The sequence below is a fragment of the Canis aureus genome, chromosome 10, assembly GCF_053574225.1.
Source record: "Canis aureus isolate CA01 chromosome 10, VMU_Caureus_v.1.0, whole genome shotgun sequence".
Taxonomy (NCBI): Eukaryota; Metazoa; Chordata; class Mammalia; order Carnivora; family Canidae; genus Canis; species Canis aureus.
The window spans coordinates 56709022-56731649 of record NC_135620.1 but is presented as its reverse complement, the minus strand read 5'-3'; the positions used below and the strand labels follow the sequence as shown (position 1 = coordinate 56731649).

At 49.0% G+C, this 22628-nt stretch overlaps 1 protein-coding gene across 1 annotated transcript in view; it reads right to left on the bottom strand.

Moving 5' to 3' along the window:
* The window catches only part of TMOD1 (tropomodulin 1), an 80957-nt gene that overhangs the window by 47252 nt on the left and 11077 nt on the right, over positions 1-22628 (bottom strand). Inside the window, exon 2 of the mRNA XM_077912630.1 lies at positions 13309-13474. Coding sequence (XP_077768756.1) covers positions 13309-13428 — 120 coding nt within the window. The 5' untranslated portion in view covers positions 13429-13474. The remainder of the gene's footprint in view (positions 1-13308; positions 13475-22628) is intronic.

The window sequence follows — 22628 nt, the reverse complement described above, 5'->3', positions numbered from 1 at the left end:
TTGCCACATCTGATCTAAAGTTTCTATCAGACTAGAATCCAATGTAGAGAAAGTCAAGATATTCATTTATTCGACAAATATTGACTCGAGGGTCTTGCTCATATCAGGCTCTGGGCTAGAGTACGGGAGGTATATACATAAGTTTTTAATTCAGTGGTTTTAAAAATTATAAAAACACATGAAATTTTTAATATGTTTTCAGAAATAATCATAGGGGAAAAATTAGGCAACCTCTTCCTGTGGTTCCCTACTCACGGGTTTTTAAATGGTGACTTCCTTTCAAATGCTATAAAATTAAAACTCAGATGTGCAGCTTGACAGGTTAACATCTTAATCTGACTTTCACACCTGCAGTCTGGAGGCCAGTTATCCAGAGGACAATGGAAGCTTTGACAGATCCTTAACTGTGCTGTTAGGAGCTCTAACACCCTGGCAACAGGTGCCAATGAGGCCAAATATCAACTATCTGCACAATTATCATTGCTATGGTCAGGGCTACCTCAGAAGCCACCCCAGCTAGGACCACTGTGGGCTAGTTCAGACGTGCACACATACACAACATGCAGGCAACACAGGCACAGAACACGCAAGCAGCACACACACACAAACACACGTATACTATGTATTAAAAAGCTCATGGATTTCTGGCAGCTCAGAGCTGCAAAGCTGAAGAGAGCCTCTGGACCAATTCTTTCATTTCCAGTTGAGGAAACTGAGGCACAGAAAAAGCCAGAGAGCTTGAGTTTATAATACAGATGACACTGTATATGATTAGCATGCCCAAGTATCAGTATGACCATTTTTAGGCTGGTGGCTAATCAATATACAAAATATACCCTAATCTGATTCTTCACAGCAACAAAATAAACTAGCATTTGTATCACTTTTCTCAAAGAAATCACGTATGTCTAAGGACAAGAGCATATTAAAGGTGCCCCCCCCCCATGCTCTGAGCTCCAGGAGTCCTAGATTCCTATTCTGTGACTGAACCACACACAACTCCATGTGTATAATCTCTCTAAGATTTTATTTATTTATTCATGAGAGAGAGAGAGAGAGAGAGAGAGAGAGAGGCAGAGACACAGGCAGAGGGGGAAGCAGGCTCCCTGCAGGGAGCCCGATGTGGGACTTGATCCCAGGACCTCGGGATCATGACCTGAGCCAAAGGCAAACGCTCAACCACTGAGCCACCTAGGCTTCCCTAGTACAACCTCTTTACCACATACTGGGAGCAGTCAGCCGAGGGTCAGGGAGGGGAAGGGCCTAGCTTGAGGTCATATGCTGGACTGAGAGCCCAGGACTCTTGACTTCCAAGCCACAGAAAATGTTCCATCCCACCTGACAGCCTTCCTCTAGGAACAGATCCTGGAAACCAGATGTGGTGCCATATGAGAACCTGGTTTCCTCTCCAAGTGTTAGAAAGCCAGCACTCACCTTATCAAACTAGTCTCGGTTTACAGATAGAGAAACTGAGGCCCAGAGGCATGAAGTTACTCTCCTGGGGTAGGAGTGAAACCCAGGAGGCTGAACTGCCCAAAATGCCCACTGACTTCTCTCCCCCTCCCATTTTAAACGACTAAGCATGTCCTAGACGACCCCCCGCCTCCCTCCTTTCCACCACTTCAGCGAGGCCAAACATTCTATAGGCCAGTGAGTCACCTAATTACCTTTTACAAGGTATTTAGCAAAAAAAAAAAAATTCTCTCCAAAAAGATCCAAGCCTTGGGCTCGGCTGCCCTGACCTTGCTATAGGACCAGTGAAACCCAATAGTTGCTATTTCCCCTAATCAACTTTTTTAGGGTGTTAGTGCTGACATCCAAAGGCGTTTTTGTGGAGCATGTCCAGTAATTGTAGGTCACAACAGCACACTTAATCTCGTTCCAGTGTTCATGGCACAATCTGGGCCAAGCCTTCCTTTCCCCATGTTCTAATTCTCCTTTTCTGCCTCACATAGAAGAAAAACGTTCAGCATTCCCTGCTGCGCCGGGCCCTGGGCATCCTGAGAAAACAGATGCACGATCCTGCTCCACTGGGGCTCACACTACAGGGGAGACACAGGTCCAGGTGTGAGCGATTGTACCGAGCTTCTTGGAGGAGGCGGTTCCTGAGCTCAATGGGTCCCAGTGAACCAGGCAGGAAAAAACCAGGGCAGGTGAACAGAGGAGACAAAAAGCACATCACAGACAAGGTGGCAGAATGAGGGGGCATGGCCTGCTAGGGAAAGGAGTCTGGGTGAGGCTAAGCTGCAGGGAGGCATCTGAAATGCCTCGGTCGTGTGCCCACTATCCTTGTTCCAGCTGTCATGCCTCCAGCTGGGAGCGTCAGCGCAGCCTCCAGGCCGGCCTCCCTGCTTCGCATCTCTCCCTCTCTACTCCCTTCCCCTCCCTCCCATCAGCCAGCCGGCCCTCCCCAACATCAGCATCCAACTGTGTCTCCCCCTGTAAACTCACAAATGCCCGGTCCCTCCACTAACCTACAGAATCACAACCAAATTCATCAGCCAGGTATAGAGAATTTTTTGTGATTTGACTCCAGCCTCCTGATCTTCTTCCCGTCTCCCAGGATTCCAGGTCCCAGCCTCTCCAGGCTGCTCCACATTCCACGGCCGCACCCTGCTCTCACACTGCCATGCCTATGCTCCGGCTGTGCCCTCTGCCTGGCATTCCCTCCCGCCTCCTCCCCTGCATTTGTCTTTTAAAGCCCTTCCCTTGGGCACCCTGTTTGGCCTTTGCAGTGTTCCCCACATTGATCTGGTAATTCTCTGTCCAAACTCCCCTGGGCATCCTGCCAGTGCTTATATAATGCTCATCCAATTCTGTCTTGGAGCACGTCTATGCTGTATCTCTCCCTGAGGAGACCGAGTGCCCCTCCAGGGCCAGCTGGGATGTATCTTCATCTCCTCTGCCTCCCCGGCACCAAGCACTAGGCACCAAGAAAATGCATTCCGAATAGTCCGGATCCACACAACGCTGCTGCTCCAGCTGGGGTAGGTCGGTTGGTTTTACTTGGACACTCTTCAGGTCAACATCACACCTGCTGCCCCCAGCTAGCTGTCGGGCCACCCAACTGCTGCCCCTGGCAGGTCTGAGGGAGGGGACACATGAAAGGTGCCAGGGTGGGAGCGTCCAGGATGGGGCCAGCCTTCACTGATGGGACTTGGGGGAAATGCCAAGCTGGCCTTCTGTGATGTTTTCTTTAAGGGCCTGGATTTGGCTAATTTCCTGCCAACTCTTCTCACTTGGTCTTGGAGCTTTTGGCAGAGTAGGACACCAGGCCGTCAAACTGGCAAACTCACAGTGACAGCCTCCAAACAGCCCCAATATCATGTCTCCCCTTCTTTGGTACTAAAAGCACTCTACTCTTAGGGCTGAGCACAAGGCCACTCAGATTAAAGACGACTTTTCCCAGGCTCCCTCGCAGGTAGGTGAGCCACGCAACTAAGCCCTGGTCAATAACAAGTGGCCAGTGGCAATTTCTAGTAACCTTCCTTAAAAGGTGCTTATGTAATGGCTTTTCTCCTTTCCTTTTTCTCCTCTTTTGCTCTATTCTGATGCCTTCTGTGAGGCTATGACGGCCACCACTCTGGCCCATGAGGATGAGGACAACACCCCAGGCCTGGCCAGAGATGAGCTGGATGGGATCTGGGATTCTGGGAAGTTTGGGGATCTGAGCTCCATACCAGCCCTAACCTGCCCACTTCTGGACTTATACTTGAGGGATAAAGAAACCGCTGCTCAAGTCCTGTTATTCCAGTCTCTTATACTTACAGCCAAATTGCATCCTAACTGAGAATCTAAGTTCTCATCCCAGGGCTATGAAGCCACAAACAGTGCACTTAAGCTGTTACTATGTGCCACACATTGGTTAGGCGCTTTTCATATATCTAACTGTATTTATATATATATTTGTGTGTGTGTGTGTGTGTGTGTGTGTGTGTAAATAAAAATAAAAGCCTGTCGTTTGAAACAGAGCTAGAGTTGTAAACCAGGAGGCCTATAGTCCAATCAAATGCCAAAACTTGGATTGGTTTGGTCTGTCGCATTTAAATGTAGTATCAACACTTTAAAATGGGGAACTTACACACAAAACTTCAGATTTCCAAGGGCACCTGGGTGGCTTAGTCTGCTAAGCGTCTGACTTGATTTGAGCTCAGGTCATGACTTCAGGTTGTGAGATGGAGCCCTCCATCAGACTCTGTGCTGGCTCTGGATGGAGCCTGTTCCAGATTCTCTCTCTCCTTGTCCCTCTTTCTCTCCCCTCCTCTAAAAGTAATTCAGATTTCCAGTATCTCTTGAAAAATTAAATGATCTGGCAATATTGGACCTTCCTTTCCACACTGGTGATAATTGGTGAGGCTGAACAGCAAGTACCGTTTAGTCAAATACAAACTCTCCTGTTTGCCTCAGTGCCCACCACTGCCTACTGTTGCTGACACACAGGTCTAGAATCAGTTACTATTCATCATTGATGGTGTTGTTACTTTCCTTCCTGGAAGGTTGAGCTTCGAGTGAAAACTTTCTTATGTCCACATCTCTTCTAAGAGTTGAAAAGTGAAAGATGAATCAGGATGGCCGTGTGCCTCATGAAACTGGCACATCTTCTTTCCTTCACTTACATTACCTACCTGATGTGGGTGCTTGGGTTTGCTGCCTCTCAAGGAGAAAGTGTTCGGTAGAGTGTCTGGGAGATGGGGAAGAGACTGGGAGGTGGGAAGGCAGCATTTAAACTTGAGCTACAGAGGTGCCTGGGTGGAACAGTCGGTTGGGCATCTGACTCTTGGTTTTGGCTCAGGTCATGATCTCAGGGTCCTGGGATGGAGCCCCACATCGGGCTCCCTTGCTCAGCAGGGAGTCTGCTTTAGATTCTCTTCTCCCTCTGCCCATCGCTCCGCCCCCCCCCCGCCCAATGCTTTCTCTCTCTGTCTCTAAAATAAAATCTTTTTAAAAAAACACCTTTAAAAAAAAAAAAACCTTTATCTTCAGTGTTTTTTTTTTATTTTTTATTTTTAAGGGTGATCTGAACAGAATAAGGTAAAATTTTTACTTCTGTTAAATCTAGGTGATGGAAACATAAGTGTCGTCTGTACTCTCCTGTGTTTCAAATATTTTCTATGAAAAATGTCAAAATCAGGAAGGAAATTGCTCAGAGTCCTCAGTGCAGGGCAGGTGCAGTGCTGTGGGTTGCAGGGGAGGAGCAGGGAGGTTGGGCTTTGAAAAATGAGAGGCTTTGAACTGAAGGCCAAAGGGCTCCAGGACCAAGAGGTCCCCCAGCAAAGAGGCAGGGAGGAGAGGGGCAGAGGAGAAAGGAAGCCTTCCCAGGGAGGCTGAAGAAGGGTAGAGGGAGGTGGTCATGGAGCCAGAAGACAGAGGTTAGGGTGGGGACACACCGACACCTGGCCTCGCTCACCCTCACCCTGCCAGGCCCATCCTTGGCTCTGTGCGTGGCCGGCAGTGTTTCTAAGGATGTGTGCCTATTTTTAGAGCAGAGATTTATTTCTTTCCATTTCAACTGTTTACTTCTGTCCTGGGCTCGCGATTCTGCTGGTTTGTGTTACAAGGGAGAACCACAGGCCTGTGGACCAAACGTGGATGATTCCTGCATGGCCAAGGGGGTCTTTTGGTTTACAGGATGCCATTTGGGGAGTAGGGAGGATTTTATGATTTTGTGGAGTCTGATGGGAAGCAAAGTTGTATGACAGGAAGTGGCTGGTTCTCTTCCTGGGTCTGCGGCTGATTTGCTGTGTGACCTTGAATAGAGCTTTGCCCTCTCTGTGCTTCAAGAGTTTTTGCTGTTGTTTTTATTGTTTCATCATCACAGTGTCAATACTACTACTTACGTCATAAAATTGGTATGTGAAATGCACAAAGCACTGAGTGAATGACATGTGTCCAAGAAGGACCCCATAAATGAGAGTTTGTTTACCTGCCTCATGTACATATATGCAGGAGACGGGGGAGGGAGGGCTCGATGGTTTCTAAGTGTTCTTCCAGCACTGCGAGTCTACAGGTCTAGGTCTTCTCCTCCATCATTTCGTCCTGCAGTTCATGGTCCCTTGTTCTCAGAACTCTTGACGCATCAAGGACTAGGAGAAACAGGTCTGTCTGAGCTTAGCCTCTCACCTACCAGCTGTGTGATTCTGGTCCTCCATTTCTTTTTTTTTTTTCAGGACGGTATGGACGGACCCCACTCTTCAAGAACGAATCTCATAGGATCCTCGTAGACATGATGCCCATACAACACTTAGCACAGTGCCTGGCCTGTAAGAAGCCCTCCACAGAGAATAGAGCTATTATTATTGTTATTTCAGGCCCTGCAGAGGGACTGTTGTTTTCCACTGTTGTTTCTGTGGCTGTAACATGTCATAGACTCCCAATGGGTGACTTTAAAACCAATTTACAGGACCCGATTTCTTTATAAGGTAGGGATTATCTCTACCATCTTCCCTCCTGCTAATATTTTAATCCTTTTACTGAGACACTTAAGGAAAATTCTTCCCTTTCCCCAAAGCTTCAATATCAAGCTATATTTACAGGTAAATTCTCGATCTTTTTTTTTTTTTAAGATTTTATTTATTTATTCATGAGAGACACACAGAGAGAGAGAGAGGCAGAGACAGGCAGAGAGAGACGCAGGCCCTTTGGCAGACTCAATGTGGGACTTGATCCCAGGACCCTGGGATCACGACCTGAGCTAAAGGCAGACGCACAACCACTGAGCCACCCAGGCGTCCCATGAATTCTTGATCTTGATGGTATTTTTCTTTCTGTTTTCAAAGATGAGTATGGATGGTGAAACTAACATAACAGCTTCCAAGGAAATTGTATTGGACCAGAACAACCTGCTGGTCATTCCCCACTCTGGGCCTTGGCACGCCCCATCCCACACGTGCTCACAGATGTGGTGGTTAACAGCATGGGCTCATGGGGCAGGACTGGAGGCTGGAATCCCAGCACCATCTGTGTTACATACTGGGCGGGTTACTTCATCTCTCTGAGCCTCAGCTTCCCCATCTTTAAAATGGGACCCATGACCGAGCCTCTCAGAAGATTAAATGAGATCAACCATGCAAAGCTTTCCCCATGGCTCAACTGGTAAACGTTAGCTACCTATTGATCCCAAAAGAACTTGTACACTGTTCCCCGCACAGGTCACGGTGTGACCCGTCATTCTTCAGTGTTTCTGTATATCGCCCATTTTCCCCGCTGCCTGGTGCAAAGGCAATCTGAATCAAGGAGTTGGCTTGGCTTCAGAGCAGCATCCACTTAACTCCAGAGAGACGAGAAAGGGCAGATCCTCTTGGGGGATCAGTCAACAGTGGATACTTTTAGCACATGGAGCATTCCTCTCCCGCGGGAGTCCAAGTGCAACAATCTCATGATAAGCTCGAGTTTTTCCAGGCCGCAGAGTGAGAGATAGAAAGTTTCGGGGACTTTTTTTTCTTCCTTTTTTAAATGTGCATAAGCTTGGAATCCTCTGCTGCAAACAAAGCTGCCTTCCAACTCTGAGTACTCTATTCTGTCACGTGACACTGGGGCTTAACATTGCATCACTGAAAACCTAACCCCTTGAAGCGTCAGCTGAATTCAGGTAATAAGGCTGTCAGGAATTGCTCATCAAATCATAGCTGCTTAGAGCTGGAGGGGGGGCGGGCTGTCAGAAGGCATCTAGGCGGAATGCACCCCTTTTATTGATAGAGAAACTGAATTCCACGAAGGGAAAATACATGCCTGAGTTGGGAGCAGGCCAGGACCGAACACAGACTTCTGCATTTCAAGTTGCTTCCAGGAAGAAAAGAGGTCGGTTTTGCATCCAGCACTCACCCCAGTTATAAAACTAGAGCACATCTGTGGCTCAAACTATCTTTCTGAGACACCCATGAAGCTTTAAGGTGGCTTTCAGAACTGTGTCATGGCTCATCCACTGCCTCGGTCTGGGACCTTGGATAATTTACTTCACCTCTCAGTTTTCTCATCTGTAAAATGGGGATGGTAATGGTACCTGCATCACAGGAGTATGATGATGGTTGAATGAACTGAGATTTTCAAAGTGCTTAGAACAATCCTGTGCATAGGAAGTGCCATATAAGCACTTGTTAAACAGAAACGAAAGCAGGGCACTTGTGTGGCTCGGTGGCTGAGTGTCTGCCTTGGCTCAGGACATGATCCTGGGGTCCTGGGATCGAGTCCCACATTGGGTTCCCCGCAGGGAGCCTGCTTATCCCTCTGCCTGTGTCTCTGCCTCTCTCTCTGTGTCTCTCATGAATAAATAAATAAAATCTTAAAAAAAAAAAAAAAAGAAATGCAAGCAGAAGCCATATCAAGCGTAACAGACGGGGCAGTGGACCTGGGGCCTGGTCTAGTTCTGTTTGGACGTGTGACCTGGAGCAACCTCCTTCCCCTCTTGGTCAGTTCTGCTCTAAAAGTTGAGAGCACGTGTAATGTTTGTCCTTCTCCTATTGACTTACTTCACTCAGCATAATACCCTCCAGTTCCATCCACATTGAAGCAAATGGTGGGTATTTGTCATTCTAATGGCTGAGGAATATAAATAATAGTGAAAGGGAATATAAGGGAAGGGAGAAGAAATGTGTGGGAAATATCAGAAAGGGAGACAGAACGTAAAGACTGCTAACTCTGGGAAACGAACTAGGGGTGGTGGAAGGGGAGGAGTGCGGGGGGGGGGGGCGGGGGGGGTGAATGGGTGACTGGCACTGAGGGGGGCACTTGACGGGATGAGCACTGGGTGTTATTCTGTATGTTGGCAAATTGAACACCAATAAAAAAATAAATTTATTATATATATAAAAAAAAGTTGAGAGCACGGACTCTCCTGGTCCCTGTGCTCCTCCCAGATGGCTGCCACCGAGACCTCTCCCGGGCTGCATACCTTTGGCCTCTCCCTATGCTGACCTCAGAACACGGGCCAAGGGCAGGTGAAACTGAGCTGGAATGTTTGTGTTCTCGGAAAGTAGGGAGGCCCCAAGATTTTTTCAAAACTCACACACTGACTTGCAAATCAGGTAACAGAAGACATGGCCATGAAGGGACCAATTGTGTGGCTGGGACAAAAAAAAACAAAAAACCCGCTAGCCTCTGTTATCTCCTATCCTCTCGCTGGCTTCTCTTTCCTTGTCCTCGAACTTAGAAAGGGGTCTTTGAAAATGTCCTTTTTGAAACCACAGTGGTATGAGAATCACAGGTCTCTGATTGCTCAACCCTCCTCCGAATCCAAAAGCACATTTATTCTCCTCCCGCAGGAGTGGAAGCTGAGAGAGCACTCAGAGCCTGTTTGGAATCTGAGTCTCCACACCCTGGTCCCGTGACCTGGGCAAGTTAGCTCTCTGGCCCCAGGTTCTCCATCCCTCTAGCAGGTACCCACCTTCCTGTTGATCTTCTGGGAGGAGGGCTGGGGTGCTGGCTATTCAAGAGGAACAGAGGCCCTGGGAATTTGCTGCTGAGGCCAGAGACCTTGGTAATTGGGGTGGGGGCGTTGGAGGAGCCCTTTGCCAGGTCAGAGCTGAAACAGAGCTCTGGCTGGGGCTCCAGCAGGCTTTGCAGGGGCTCTTGGGGCCTGCACTTCTCTGCCCTGGGAACAGAGCGATTCTGCAATATGGTGGAAAGGTTGTGGGGAGGTAGCAGGGCCCTTCCTTATCTTCAGAAAGGAACTATCCTGGGCAGCCCGCGTGGCTCAGCAGTTTAGCGCTGTCTTCAGCCCAGGGTGTGATGCTGGAGACCTGGGATCGAGTCCCACATCGGGCTCCCTGCATGGAGCCTGCTTCTCCCTCTGCCTGTGTCTCTGCCTCTCTCTCTCCTCTGTCTGTTTTTCATGAATGAATAAATAAAATCTTACAGAAAAGAAAGGAACTATCCCACGACCAGCCAGGCCTTCCACCTCTCACCTGCCTCGCTGGTACCTCGCCTGGTCCATCTGTCGTCAGAGCTCCTGAAACCAGCAAGCCCACCGAGTCACCACCCCTCAAAGATTCCTCAGGCCTATAGAGAAAACTCTAAACTCTCAGGTTGGCCCTGCAACTCATGCTTCCCCCCTCCACCACTGTCCAGCCTAAACCTCCTTCCGAGGTCATCTAACCCCCCACAGAAACTGCACTGAGATTCTAATTACTGTCCCCAGTCACTTTTTGTATGCAAGCCTTTGCTCCTGGCCTCCACTTGGCCTGGAATTCTTTTTTGATTCCTGACTCAGAAAAATCCCAGGGCCCAGTTCCCAAATCACCTGCTCTGTGAAACTTCCCACTGGTAAGAGTCAATCCTCTCCCTGAGCACCCTGTCTGCGCCTGTTGTGGACACTGTTTATCATGCCTGCACTCCAGTGGCCTGAAGGCTGAGTCCCTGCCAGGCTCTCCTGGTGGTGGCCTGCATAGGGCCTGGCACCCCGCAGGTAACTAAGCCCTGTTTACTGAGCTGACAAAAGTAGCTACATCCCCCTTTTGTTCTCACTTTTTAAAGCTGTTCGTTTGTGTCATTCTATGTGACAGTGGTCTAGGATCAAATTAGAGCAGAATAATGTCATACCAAAAAAGCCGGAAGCTTGGTTATTCCTTGCCTAGAGCACTTGTTTTTCCTGAAGCCCTGGCTTCCCAGGACCAGTGGTGCAGGGGAGGGAGGAGATCCAAGGCTTTCATACCAACATCGCCTTCCAAGCCACTTAAACAGCCTTGTCAGAGGATCCATATCCTCATGTCTGGGCAGGGAAAAACATGAATAGCAAGAAGGATTTGTCATTCTATGAGGCCTAGGACCCCAGGATCCCTACACTAGGAATCTGGTTTCTCTAGAAAGAAGATATTTATTTGAATCTGGAGATAAGGCCAGGTTATAAGCTCATGGCAGCTGAGCCCTGAAGGGACCAACCAACACCATCATTTCATGGATGGGGACACTGAGGCATAGGGAAAGAGCAACTGGCCCAAGGTCACATGGAGAGTAAGAGACAGGACCAGGGTTGGCCCTGGGACAGCTAACCTATAGTTCTGCATTTCTCCTGCTGACCCACACTCCTTCTACACTAGCTGTGATTACTCAAGGGTCATTGAAATGGTATAATGGTGTTCTTTTCTTTGTGGATCACTGTAAACCACAGTTGAGCAATGACAGCTTTAAAAAAAAATGTGTGAAATGTTCCATTTTTAATTAAAAATATATAAAGTGGAAAGTTCATTTTGTACTTTGTCTGGGCTGAGCATTGACCCAGGGACCTGGGTATAGATGGAGGATGAAGGCTCCCGTCTAACAGGCCACCTGGGAATCCCTTTCTCAGCCCCGCTCACTGTTCCACAGTGGCTGGCCAAGCCACAGACTTGACCTCCTGCCACTTAATACTGTGATCCTGATTGCAGAGGCGAATTCTGAACATTAAATATACTTCTTAAATGTGCCAACTATGAAATGCAATGATAAAGACACATCCCACAAGTGAAAGGGACCCTTCCAGTACTTTCTCAGTTAATTTCTTCCATGACACGTGGTTCCCATTACCCCGGAGCAGCTAGCTGGATAGAAGGATAGAAGGATAGAAGGATAGAAGAGCTAGCTGCAATTGACTTTTGCAGTCTTATTTACAGGACCAGCTAGAGAGCAATCCTTTGTAGGGCTGGTGCAAGACTCTCCAGAAGGCTGTCTTTGCTCTGAATCTGTGTCTAGTGTATGATGCTGTTTCTCCCCAAGCCAGGACTCATGGGGCCAGGAATCAAGGGTAGAAATGGGAGAAGTACTCCTCACTGTTACCTCTAGTGACCTATTGGCACAATTTTTATTTCCTGTTCCTGTGACCATATGCTCTTCTGGCCTAGAGGTCTTAGTCCCAGAGGGAAGAAAGCCTCTGCTAGGAGATGCAACACTAATTCCATCAGACTGGAAGTTGAGACTGCTGCCCGGCCACTCTGGGCCCCTTACACCACGAATCGATAGGCAGAGGAGTTTCTGTACTGGGCGGGGTGACTGATGTTGAACTCCTGTCCCCCAGTGGAGGTCCAGGACCATCTGCCTACAATCCAGGGATTGCGTAGGGGCTTCCTAGGAATACCACGTCCTGTGATTAGAATCAATGGAAAATTATCATAACTCAATCCAAGCAGGGCTACTACTGGCCCAGACCCTTCAGGAATGAAGGGTTGAGTCATCCAACCAGGCAAAGAATCGTGACCAACAAGGTGCTTGCTAACGGCAAAGTGAATACAGAACAGGGAGTGAAGAAGAGAGTTATAAATACCAGCTGCAACCATGTGACCAGTTAGGGAAACAAGGACTATAATTGTCATGAGTGTTTCCTCCTTATTTTGTTTTGAACGGGTGTGTGTGAAGCAAGTATCTTTGTTTTTTTCTCTCTCTTACTCTCTTATCATGTAACTTAAGAGGTATTGATTTTACATTGTAATATTGAAGTATTGTGAATTTTATACCATAGTATTTGAATTATGGCCCATCATGATGGGATCACTCAAGGACTTTACCTCCTCTTCTGGGAGGTTGTACACAGAATAGTTTTGTCATGTTAGGCAGAATAATGACCTTGTTACTGTCTTTATAAGGAGAAAAGTATGGGTGCAAAGTTGACAAGGAGTAGACTTGTGATGGTTGAGTTTATGTGTCAACTTGACAGGGCAATGGGGTACCCAGACATTTGATTAAACATCTTTCTGGGTACGCTTGTGAGGATGTTTCTAGATGAGATTAACATCTGAATCAGTAAACTGAGTAAAGCAGATTGCCTTCCCTAATGTGGGTGGGCCCCATCCAATCAGCTGAAGTTCTGAATAGAACAAAAAAACTGCACTCTGCTGACCCTCCAACGAGCTGAGTAATTGTTTTTTTCTCCTGCCTACAGACTCAAACTCAAACATTGGCTCTTTCTGGGTCTTGAGCTTTCTGGCCTTCAGACTGAAACTACACCACCCCCTCCACTGGTTCTCCAGGCCTTTGGACCTAGGCTAGAACCACACCGCCAGTCCTCCTGGATTTCCACCTTGCTGACTACAGATATGGGGACTTGTCAGCCTCCATAGTCATGTGAGCTAATTCCTTAAAACAAATCTCTTCCCTATGTGAATATACACATCCTATTGATTCTGCTGGTTTAGAAAACCCTGACAAACACAACACATACACACACACACACACACACACACACACACACACACACTTTCAAGGGCAGTGTTATTCCAGTGTCATTGCCATAGAAGGAAATGGGAAGTGGTAGCTACAGGAAGTCTGCACCTGTCTCTCCCCCAGGTAGTACTGGTTATTGTCCCTGCACCTATGATGACATATTACCCTTTAGTGCCTACTCACGTCAGGGTCCAGCTCATCCAGCTCATTTTCCAGGGTCCTGAGCTCTTCCTCCGTGAGGGCTCCAAGGATTTCGTCTTCATCCAGGTCACGGTATTTCTCTAGTTCTCGTCTGTACGACATTGTCAGAGAATCTGTGATTGTCTTCTGAGTTTCTGTGATCTATGACCTACCAAAAAGAGAAAAATCTTAGAAAGACCCTTCTCAGATTTTCTGTTTCAGAACAAATCAATGCTTGTCATTCACATGGTGGCCAAGCATATTCTATGAATTGTCAGGATTATAACTACTATAGTAGAATACTGTACTAAGTTGGAATAATTCTCCAATAAAACCATGCAAAGTAAAAAATCCTGATGGCATGTGATTGGATAAATTGTAATTGATTGTATTGGCACGACCATTAATTCCAAATAAAACAGGGGACTACAAATGGATTATAAACACTTGAAAACTATTTTATTCTTCAGGTAGTTCAAATACTTTTCTGTACAACCCTCCACCCTTCACTCCGTGCCCTGATGGGAAACAAGATGCTGGAAGCTCTGCCAAAGCTGAGTTTATAAGAGGAAGAGTATTAACTGAACACCTGCTCCCTGCAGGTCCTTCACCTACAACATCTTGATCAATCCTCACAAAAAAGCAGCCAGCAATAATGGCTAACTTTTCCTACCATATCCAAACCCTGTGCTAAGCACTTCATGAGGATTTTCTAATTTAACCTCTGAGGTAGGTATTTGTCATTATTCCCATTTTACGGTTGAGGACATGGAACTTAGAGAGCTTGAGTGACTCACGCGAATCGCATTACCTCCTGGTAGGGTGTGCTACCCACCAAGGCGTGCCCGAACCACTGTATGCAATCCGATCTGCCCTAAGCCCTCTGTCCTCCTCTTGGCTAAAACTATCTGATGATAAGACAAGCCCAGCTCGCACATCACCTCCTCTGTGAAGCGTCAGGGTCCCCTCACTCAGCAAAGCTCATCATGGCCCCGGTGCTGGGTCCGCACCTCTCTGCTCAGTTCACATGCATCGCCTGTGGCCTCCCCACGGGCCGGGTGTCAGTTTGCTGCTTCCCCCTCTCCCCAGGGCCCAGACTGTGGCCACACACGCAACATGATATTTTTTGTTTTTTTGTTTCTGAAATGAACCTAATTCCAGTCCTACCTGCCTTTGCTTATCCCATCAGACAGCCTTGAGGAGACTCTGGGCTCTTCTCCTCTTGGAAAATGTCAGCTTGCTGCAGAAGCTGCTGGCATCTCTGTTTGAGCCTCTTCCCACCTCAGCCCTCCTTTCTGAAGCTGGCAGGCTAAAAAGTGAGGCAGCAGCTCAGGACTTCCTTAGATGCTGCGGAATGGAATACACTACTGTGTACAGAATTGGTGTTAGGGGTCAAATTGTGGCCCCTCCAATTCATATGTGGAAGTTCCAACCACCTGGGGACTTCCGAAGCCAGTACCACCCTGCAAGTAAGAGCGTGATGTTCCTGGGAAACAGAGTCATGGCAGATATTAGCTCAGTTTACATGAGGGCATGCTAGAAAAGGGTGAGCTCCCAATCCAACAGGACTGGGGTCCTTATAAAAAGTGGAAATTTGGACAGATACACACACACACACAGTAACACGTGTGAAGATGAGGACAGAGATCAGAGTGGTGCTTCCAACAAACCAAAGAACGCCAAAGACTGCCAGCAAACCACCAGAAGCTGTGGGAGAGGCCTGCAACAGATCCTCATGGCCCTTGGAAGGAACCTACCCTGCTGACACCATGATCTTGGACTTTTAGCCTCCAGAGCTTTGAGACAACAAGCTTCTGTTTGTTTAGGCCACTCTGTTTATAGTATTTTTCTTATGGCAGCCCCAGCAAATGAATATAATCAGTATCTCTTCATCACAGCAGTTTGTGTTTTTAGACCCTGACACAAACACAAGCACACACACACACACACACACACACACACACACAGCATGGCTCATCTGGGACATGACTGATAGTATTTTCCAGCATAGGGAGAAATGAAAGCTAGGAAAAGACAACCAAATAATCAAAAAGCTGGAATAGTTGTTAACTAAAAACAGTGCATTTAAACATAATCAGAAAAACAAAGTTCACTCAGCTGACAGAAAAAGCCTCCATTTCAGAAAGTAGAGATATGTGTTATTAATGTAAGTTTGTGCATGTGTAGGCCAATCTGTAAGAGAAATATGACAGCTGGCCTGGTAAGAAAAGACTTGCTTTCCAAACACAGAAAACCTCAGTGCCATCCTTTTCTCTAAGAATGGCTTGGCTTGGCCTGACGTCTTCCTTTGCCCAGACCCCAAGAATGCAATGTTCAGACCATAAATGGGTCCCCCTTGATTCATTTCTATTTACTTCCAAAGAAAGCACAGCAGCTGACAATGCTCTGGTATAGATGAAAAAAAGAAAAAAAAGAAAAAGAAAAAACAAACCTCAGTGACTGCTCTCAGAGAATAACCTAATTTGGCTTTTCTTGAGTGGAGCCAGAGCATCTATAGCCAAGAGGGACCCTAGTGAAAGGTTCAGAGGCTTCCAGAACTAACTCACAGGGACACCTCTGAACTAGCTGCTAAACACGCTTTGGGCACTCAGTTTTGAGGTTATACAAATTTCCACAGGACTTGAGACCGCAGGGCTTCTTAAAACTTTTGATAGGCTTCCACACATTGGGTGCCTCCAGGAGAAACAGGCTACAAGCAGAATTTTCCTGGTCTTTGACCATGAAACCATGTCTCTGAGAAAATGTTCCTGGAATTGGAATCCCATGAAATCAAGTTTGGGTAACATCCTTAGCCTCATTTCTGGGTCATATGAGGGAGCCACTCAGACTCACACAAGAAGGGACTTGGGGACAGGACCCGCTGGTTTTAAGGTTTGGGACTCTGGGAGCTTCCCATGCTTGTTATCTTTGCCAGCTGACTCATTTCCTAGGTGATTTGCACCAAAATCCTTAGAAAAAGTGATGGACAGAGCCTGCAGAAGGGATGAGCCAAGACAAGAGAACAGAGAGTAGGAAAAGTAGCTGTGAAGGAGCAAGAGAGAAGTAGGTGGGGACTAGGGGGCTCATTGAAGGAGAGATGGGCTGGGTGGCAGGCCACCTCCAGGGACACCACCCAGAGGGGTACAATCATGAACTTTCCCAAAGGAGTCTCTCTGTTAGTGTGCACGGGGAAGTTAATGTTATTCTTGCACAATCCAAGGTACCACTGAATTCACAAGTCCTATTTCAGAGGACTTAAAGGTGTGCTTTCTAATGTCAAGTGTCCTGTGAATATTATGGAGCTATAAGACCTTACATTAAATAAGCTGAGAGGAGCGGAGAGCACGTAAGGTCAGCTACGAAGCTGTCAGCTTCAAGCCATGCTCACCTACTTGGCTCCCAGAATTGGCATCTCTAAAGTGAGACTGCCCTCCAGGGTCAGCAACATGGGGAGCTGGAGGAGGGGAAGGACAGGGTGGGAGGGAGGTGAAAGCCATGCGCATCGAGCCCATGGTAAGCTCAACTTGAAAATATGCTTAGGAAGAGATGGTGTTTTATAACTGTTAATAAAAGGCTTCCAGGGACACCTGGGTGGCTCAGTGGTTGAGTGTCTGCCTCTGGCTCAGGTCATGATCCCAGGGTTCTGGGACTGAATCTTGCATCAGGCTTCCCATGGGGAGCCTGCTTCTCCCTCTGCCTATGTCTCTGCCTCTGTGTGTGTGTATGTGTGTGTGTGTGTGTTTCCCATGAATAAATAAATAAAATCTTTTTTAAAAAATTAAAAGGCTTCCATTTCCTAATAAAAGAGGTGCCACTGACAGACACAGGGCTGAAATTCGGAAGACTCGTTGGAGAGCTAGCTGTGGTGGGAACTACCCAGGTGGTCCTTGCTAAATTCCTCCCATTCCCTGGGCCTCCGTTTGCTCATCTGTAAAATGAGCAGAAGTGGACTGGGAAGTTCTGCTTATAACCTGTACCTCTTGGAGACATCTTTGGATCAGATGGGTGGTCTTTAAACTGCATGCAGGGAGATCTCAGGCTCCTCCAGGGCCCCTGCAGAAAGGCTGAGTGAGGGGGCTCCCCTTGCTTTTGCCTGATTTGTTTTTTTGTGGCTCTATACCAGATTTCCCTTGAAGAAAGGAGGATTTGGCTATAGAAGTAAAAAGTTGCCAATCCCCCTAAACAGTGAGGGGGTAATAGTACCTTTTCCCCCACTGAGTGTTGTGAAGGTTTAGCTGCCACAAGCAGGCCTGGGGGGGCTGGGAACCCAAGAGAGGAGGGAGGGGTAGGAAGGGGGTGATGAAGCTCAGCATGACCCCCCGAAGCACCTCTCTTACCTGCTTTATAAATTGAGTCCTGAGTAAGAGTTATGAGAAAAGTGAAAGGGCAGCTCAGTAAATTTAAAATACATTGAAAAACTTGAATCTTCCAAATCTAGCGTATATATTACACTAGCAGCACATCTGGCCACCCCTGCCTCTCAACAGCAGAAGCCTTAGACCTCGGCTCAACATGAAAAAAATAGAATTTACAAGCTTGCCAGGAAATACAACCAGGCAGGTTGGATAGTAAAAATTAGTGGGTCAAGGGCTGAGGCCATCCATCAGGAAGCTTCAGAAATGAAAGCTCTGAGGTGGGGAAGATCTCCGAGTACCAAATGCACTTTTAAATCTTTCACGGGAAGTGGGTCCAGTCACTACAGCTAATGGCTCTTTGAGCAGCCATCCCCATGGGAAAACTCTGGAAGGAGGTGCCCAGAGCAGCATCTTGATTTATGGACTGTGTTTCCCTGAGGTCAGGAGGGGCTGAGTCACAAGTTAATATGAATATTTTCCAGTTGTACCATCTTCTTATTTCAGCCACAGTGAACATCTTGATGATGGGTGAAGAAAGGCTGATTTACAAAGTTGATTCTTTGTACCCCATCATCTTGCGTCTTTGTCCTCTTTGGGAAGACATTTTGGCCAAAAGAGATTTTAGGCCATGATCCCTCGTCACTGAAGCCTGCACCTCTCTCTTCTCCTGGCTTTAGGGACACGAGTGAGCCTGAGATGCCCTCTGTTCCTCCTGAGAGAACTGTCTCCCTCCTGCCCTCCTTCATGAGGCTCCCCGGGGGGCAGCCACGCTTTACGTCATCCTCTTGGCTGACTGGACAAAGTGGGTGCCTGGCTCAAGGGCAACCGATTGATAGGCTAGTCAATGAGCCATGAGATGGCTTGGAATTGGGTGAATGAGTTCTTATTTCTTGGCATTTGTATTAATTCCTGGGATTATCTTAACAAAGTCCCACAGACTGACTTCAACAACAGAAGTTTTTGTCTCTTGGTCCTGAAGGCTAGAAATTCAAATCCGAGTGTTGGCAGGGTTGGCTCCTTCTGAAGGCTCTGGAGAACCTACCTGTTCGTGCCTCTCCCCTGGCTCTGCGAAGCTCACGCATCCCTAGCCTTGAGCTGGTAGTCTACTGTCCTGTACGCGTCTGTGTCCACAAGTCCCCTTAATATAAGGACACCGGTGATACCAGAGTAGGGCCTGTCCTCAGGACCTCACCTCAACTTGATCATCTGCAAAGACCCTATTTCCAAATAAGGTCGTATTCACAGGTACAAGTTTTGGAGGGGATATAATCCAATCTGTAGCAGTGCTGAACTGGGACCCAAGGAGAAAGTGAGGCAGGTGGCAGGAGAAGCTGGCGGTGAGGAGAGGAGATCATCATGAGCAGGTGGAGGCTGAGGCCACGACGGAAGAGACATTTAGGGGCGTAAGAGTCCTCAAAGGAGGGTGAATTCACGGGACTGAGAGACACATGGAGAAGCCATGTCCCCAGAAGCGCCCTCGGCCCTGGATTGCTGTGGCTCTTGCTGGACTCCCATGAGCACCCCACCCTCCCGCAGCCCTTGGGAGGCTCATCCTCTCTCCCACACACTCCCCTCACCGCACTCAGGCGCCGTGAATGAGCCCTGCTGCTGGCAGCCCGCAGGAGCAAGAGTGAGAGAGCGCAGACTCCGCATTTCTCCTTCCTTTTGCCCCCCCACCCCCCCATCCCCCCCAGTCTCCTGGACGACTGGGTCAGTTGTTCTCCTTGGCCCACTCGGCCCCTGGGCTCTGCTCCCTCCTCACACCTCACGCTTCGGCCGGGCCTTCTCCCGTGTGGTACAGTGACCAGTGAGAAGCTGATGCCTCTCAGCCAGTCTCTCCAGCCCCAGCTCCTGAGGCCCCCAGGCCTGCCCTGGGCCCCGCCTCCCCCCACCCCCCCAACCTGGCTGACGCACCTGAGCAGCCCCACACACCAGGCCCCACACCTGGAGCCGGCCTGCGCTCTCCCTTGCCACCCCCGTCACTCTGCTCAGTCCCCACGCCCCTCAGTCCCAGTCCTCTCCCTCTTTCTCTTATTTTTTGAACATCAGGGGCTTTTTTGACATAGTGACAAATTGCACATAACATAAAATTGACCATTTTAACCTTTTTAAGTAAACAGTTCGGTGTCATTCAGCACAGCCACACTGTGCAGCCATCAGGGCCGCATCTCCAGAACTTGTTCATCTCGTCGGACCGACATTGTCCCCATCAGGCACTCACTCCCCGTCCTGCCCTCCCGTCCTCCCCAGCCCCTGGCAGCCGCCATCTATGTCTGTCCCTATGAATGAGATTACTCTAGGTACCTCATCTAAATGGAATCCTACCCTACTGTCCTTTTGTGACTAGAGGCCTCTCTCTCACGTCCTTTTTATCTGTTCCTCTTCTCCCTTTCCACGGGGCTTGGCGTTTTAAAATCTACGTTACCACAACAGCCCCCCTGCCTCCCTGCCTCAGTTCCCCTGCCTCCCTGCCTTCCAGTTCCAAGCCTCCACTCAGCCTTGAAACGATCTTCATGAAAATCAGTTCTGATGCTGCTCCTGAACTGAAAGCCCCCTTCAAAGGTGTCATTGTGACACAGAGCAAACTCATCGGCCTGGGGTTTGAAGCCAACGGAGAGCCGGTGGCTTCTGGGCCTCCCCAGCTTCTGATCCAGCCCAGACCTTCTGGCTGTGCCAGCCCCCTGGCCCCGGCCAGCCCTGACATTTCAGTCCTCCCACCTGTCCTCTCAGCCTGCAGTGCCCTCTTCCCACCTCCAGGCCTTCTGAAGTCCTGCTAAGTCCCGGAGGCACAGCCCCTCCAGAGAGTGAAACATCCTGATCTCTCTCTTTTGCTCTCTCTCTTTTTAAGATTTTATTTACTTATTCATGGGAGACACAGAGAGAGGCAGAGACATAGGCCTCCCCTTGGGGAACCTGATGCAGGATTCGATCCTGGGACCTGGGATCACAACCTGAGCGGGAGGCAGGTGCTCAACCGCTGAGCCACCCAGGCGCCCCCCAACCTCCTTGCTGGAGAGGCTGGCCTCTCCCTTACAACCTCCAGGGAGTGGGGAAGCAGTGCTGCCACCTAGAGAAGACTGTGCTCCCATGGCCCTCAGCACCCCGTCCTCTCTGCCAGCTGACCAGCTCCGCATCTCAGTGTGCAGCCCCGGGCCTAGCACAAAGTGAGGGCTCCCTCCCCACAGCTTAGTCAGGGCTGCAGGCCCAGGGAGTGGGGCGGATGACCGAATTCCCGTGCAGGTCAGTGACCCCCAAGGGGAGACAGTCCACCAACCCTGGGTTGGTCAGGGCTGGGGGCTGCCAAGTAGGGTGCGGAAGGGGTAGACAAGCAGGGACTGGACGTCTTGGGGAGCTTAATTTCCTCAATGCTTAGGTTTTAGAACAGGGTCATTGAATGGGACACAAGAATCCTTACCAGCAACCACGCAGTATGCAGAGACCTTAGCAGCCTATAAGTCTCGACCACCTGCCTGGTCCCTGCAGCGCACCAAGTGAGTGTGCCTGAGGGCCTGCTGTCACCTGTGATGAGATCCAGCCAGAGAGCAGGTGACCGGGCCGAGCTTCCCAGCCACTTAGGCCCACATGCCCTGCCATCCTGCTTCCCCAGGGAGCCCTCAGCTGACGCCTAGCCCCTTCCCAGCCCTGGGAAAGATCTCCCCGGCGGGACTGGCTGCCAAATTGGCGGAGTCTGGGTCCACTGTAAAATAAGACCGTAAGTTCCTCTGTTCAAAATCAGGAAAAAAGAGCCATTCAAGGCACCAAGATATAAAGTTTCGCCTTTTCCCTCATGGTCTTGCGCTTGATGTGTCATAGTGTTTTCTTATCGTTTATTGTCTCAATCACACAGGTGCCATGTGCTACGACACAAAGCATGCACGCCAAATCCACTCACTGCCACTTTCCTCCCCCTGCCCTGATGGGGGCCAGATGGTCGAGCCAGGCATCTCCCCTTCACACAAGGGGGCCACTGCCCCAACACACAGAAATGGGCCATCAGACGGTATCAGGATCTCAGTGCTGGACAGGGTTGGATGAGATGCTTGCCCTGCAGAATGTACCAGAGATCCCCAGTGGTAGATGCGGGGAGGCTGGCAGGAAATAGGGGCACCAGCAGGTGAGGCAGCTGGGGTCTGAGAACCCGCCCCCAGGAAGCAGAGCGGCAGCAGAAGGTGGGACATCATACGGGCAGACGCTCTAAGCCCTGGTGCATGCTCCGTTGGCCACGGGACTTCACTTAAAAATACAAATCCAAAGAAAACATTAAGAATTTCAAGAGAGTAACTGCAGAGCATTCACCCAAACCCAGCGTTCTGCTGAGAGTACGGTTCTATGCAACTGTGTCACCTACAACCTGTCCCCAGCTCTCTCCCCAGGACACAGACCCTGAAGGCCCCAGGGCCAGACTCAGCCCTGTCTCCCCTCAGATGGTCCTTGTCCCTTCTCCTTAGTATCTTCCAACCCATTAGCATCTCCAGTCCCTGCGGTCTACGGGAAGCAGGGCCCACTGTGCAATGGCAGAAGGAGCACTGGGATGGGAGTCAGAGGATCTGGTTACAAGTCCTGTTGGTTGAGGACTTGCTATGCAAGTTGGGCATGTTGCTAGATCTCTCTGGATCTCAGTTTCTCCAACCCAATTCATTGGTTATTTACTGACAACCTACTATGTGCAGGGCATGGTGGGACTTTGTGGCACAGACAGAAATTAAGACATTTCCTGGCCCTCAGGAAGCTTATAATTAAGTTGGAAGAATAACACTCATATAGAGATCCTTGGGGTAGCGTCACACACATGGTGTCTTTCCCGTGTACCCCCACCAGGGTGTACAGCTAGGCCATGAGCCCTACTTTATAGATGAGGCCTCGTCTCCGGTCAGCCTGTAGAAAGGCAGAGCTTGGACTAGGGATCACACAGATCTGGCCCCTGCTGGGTTCTGTCTGGCTGGGCAGCCTTGGTCATGTCACACAGTA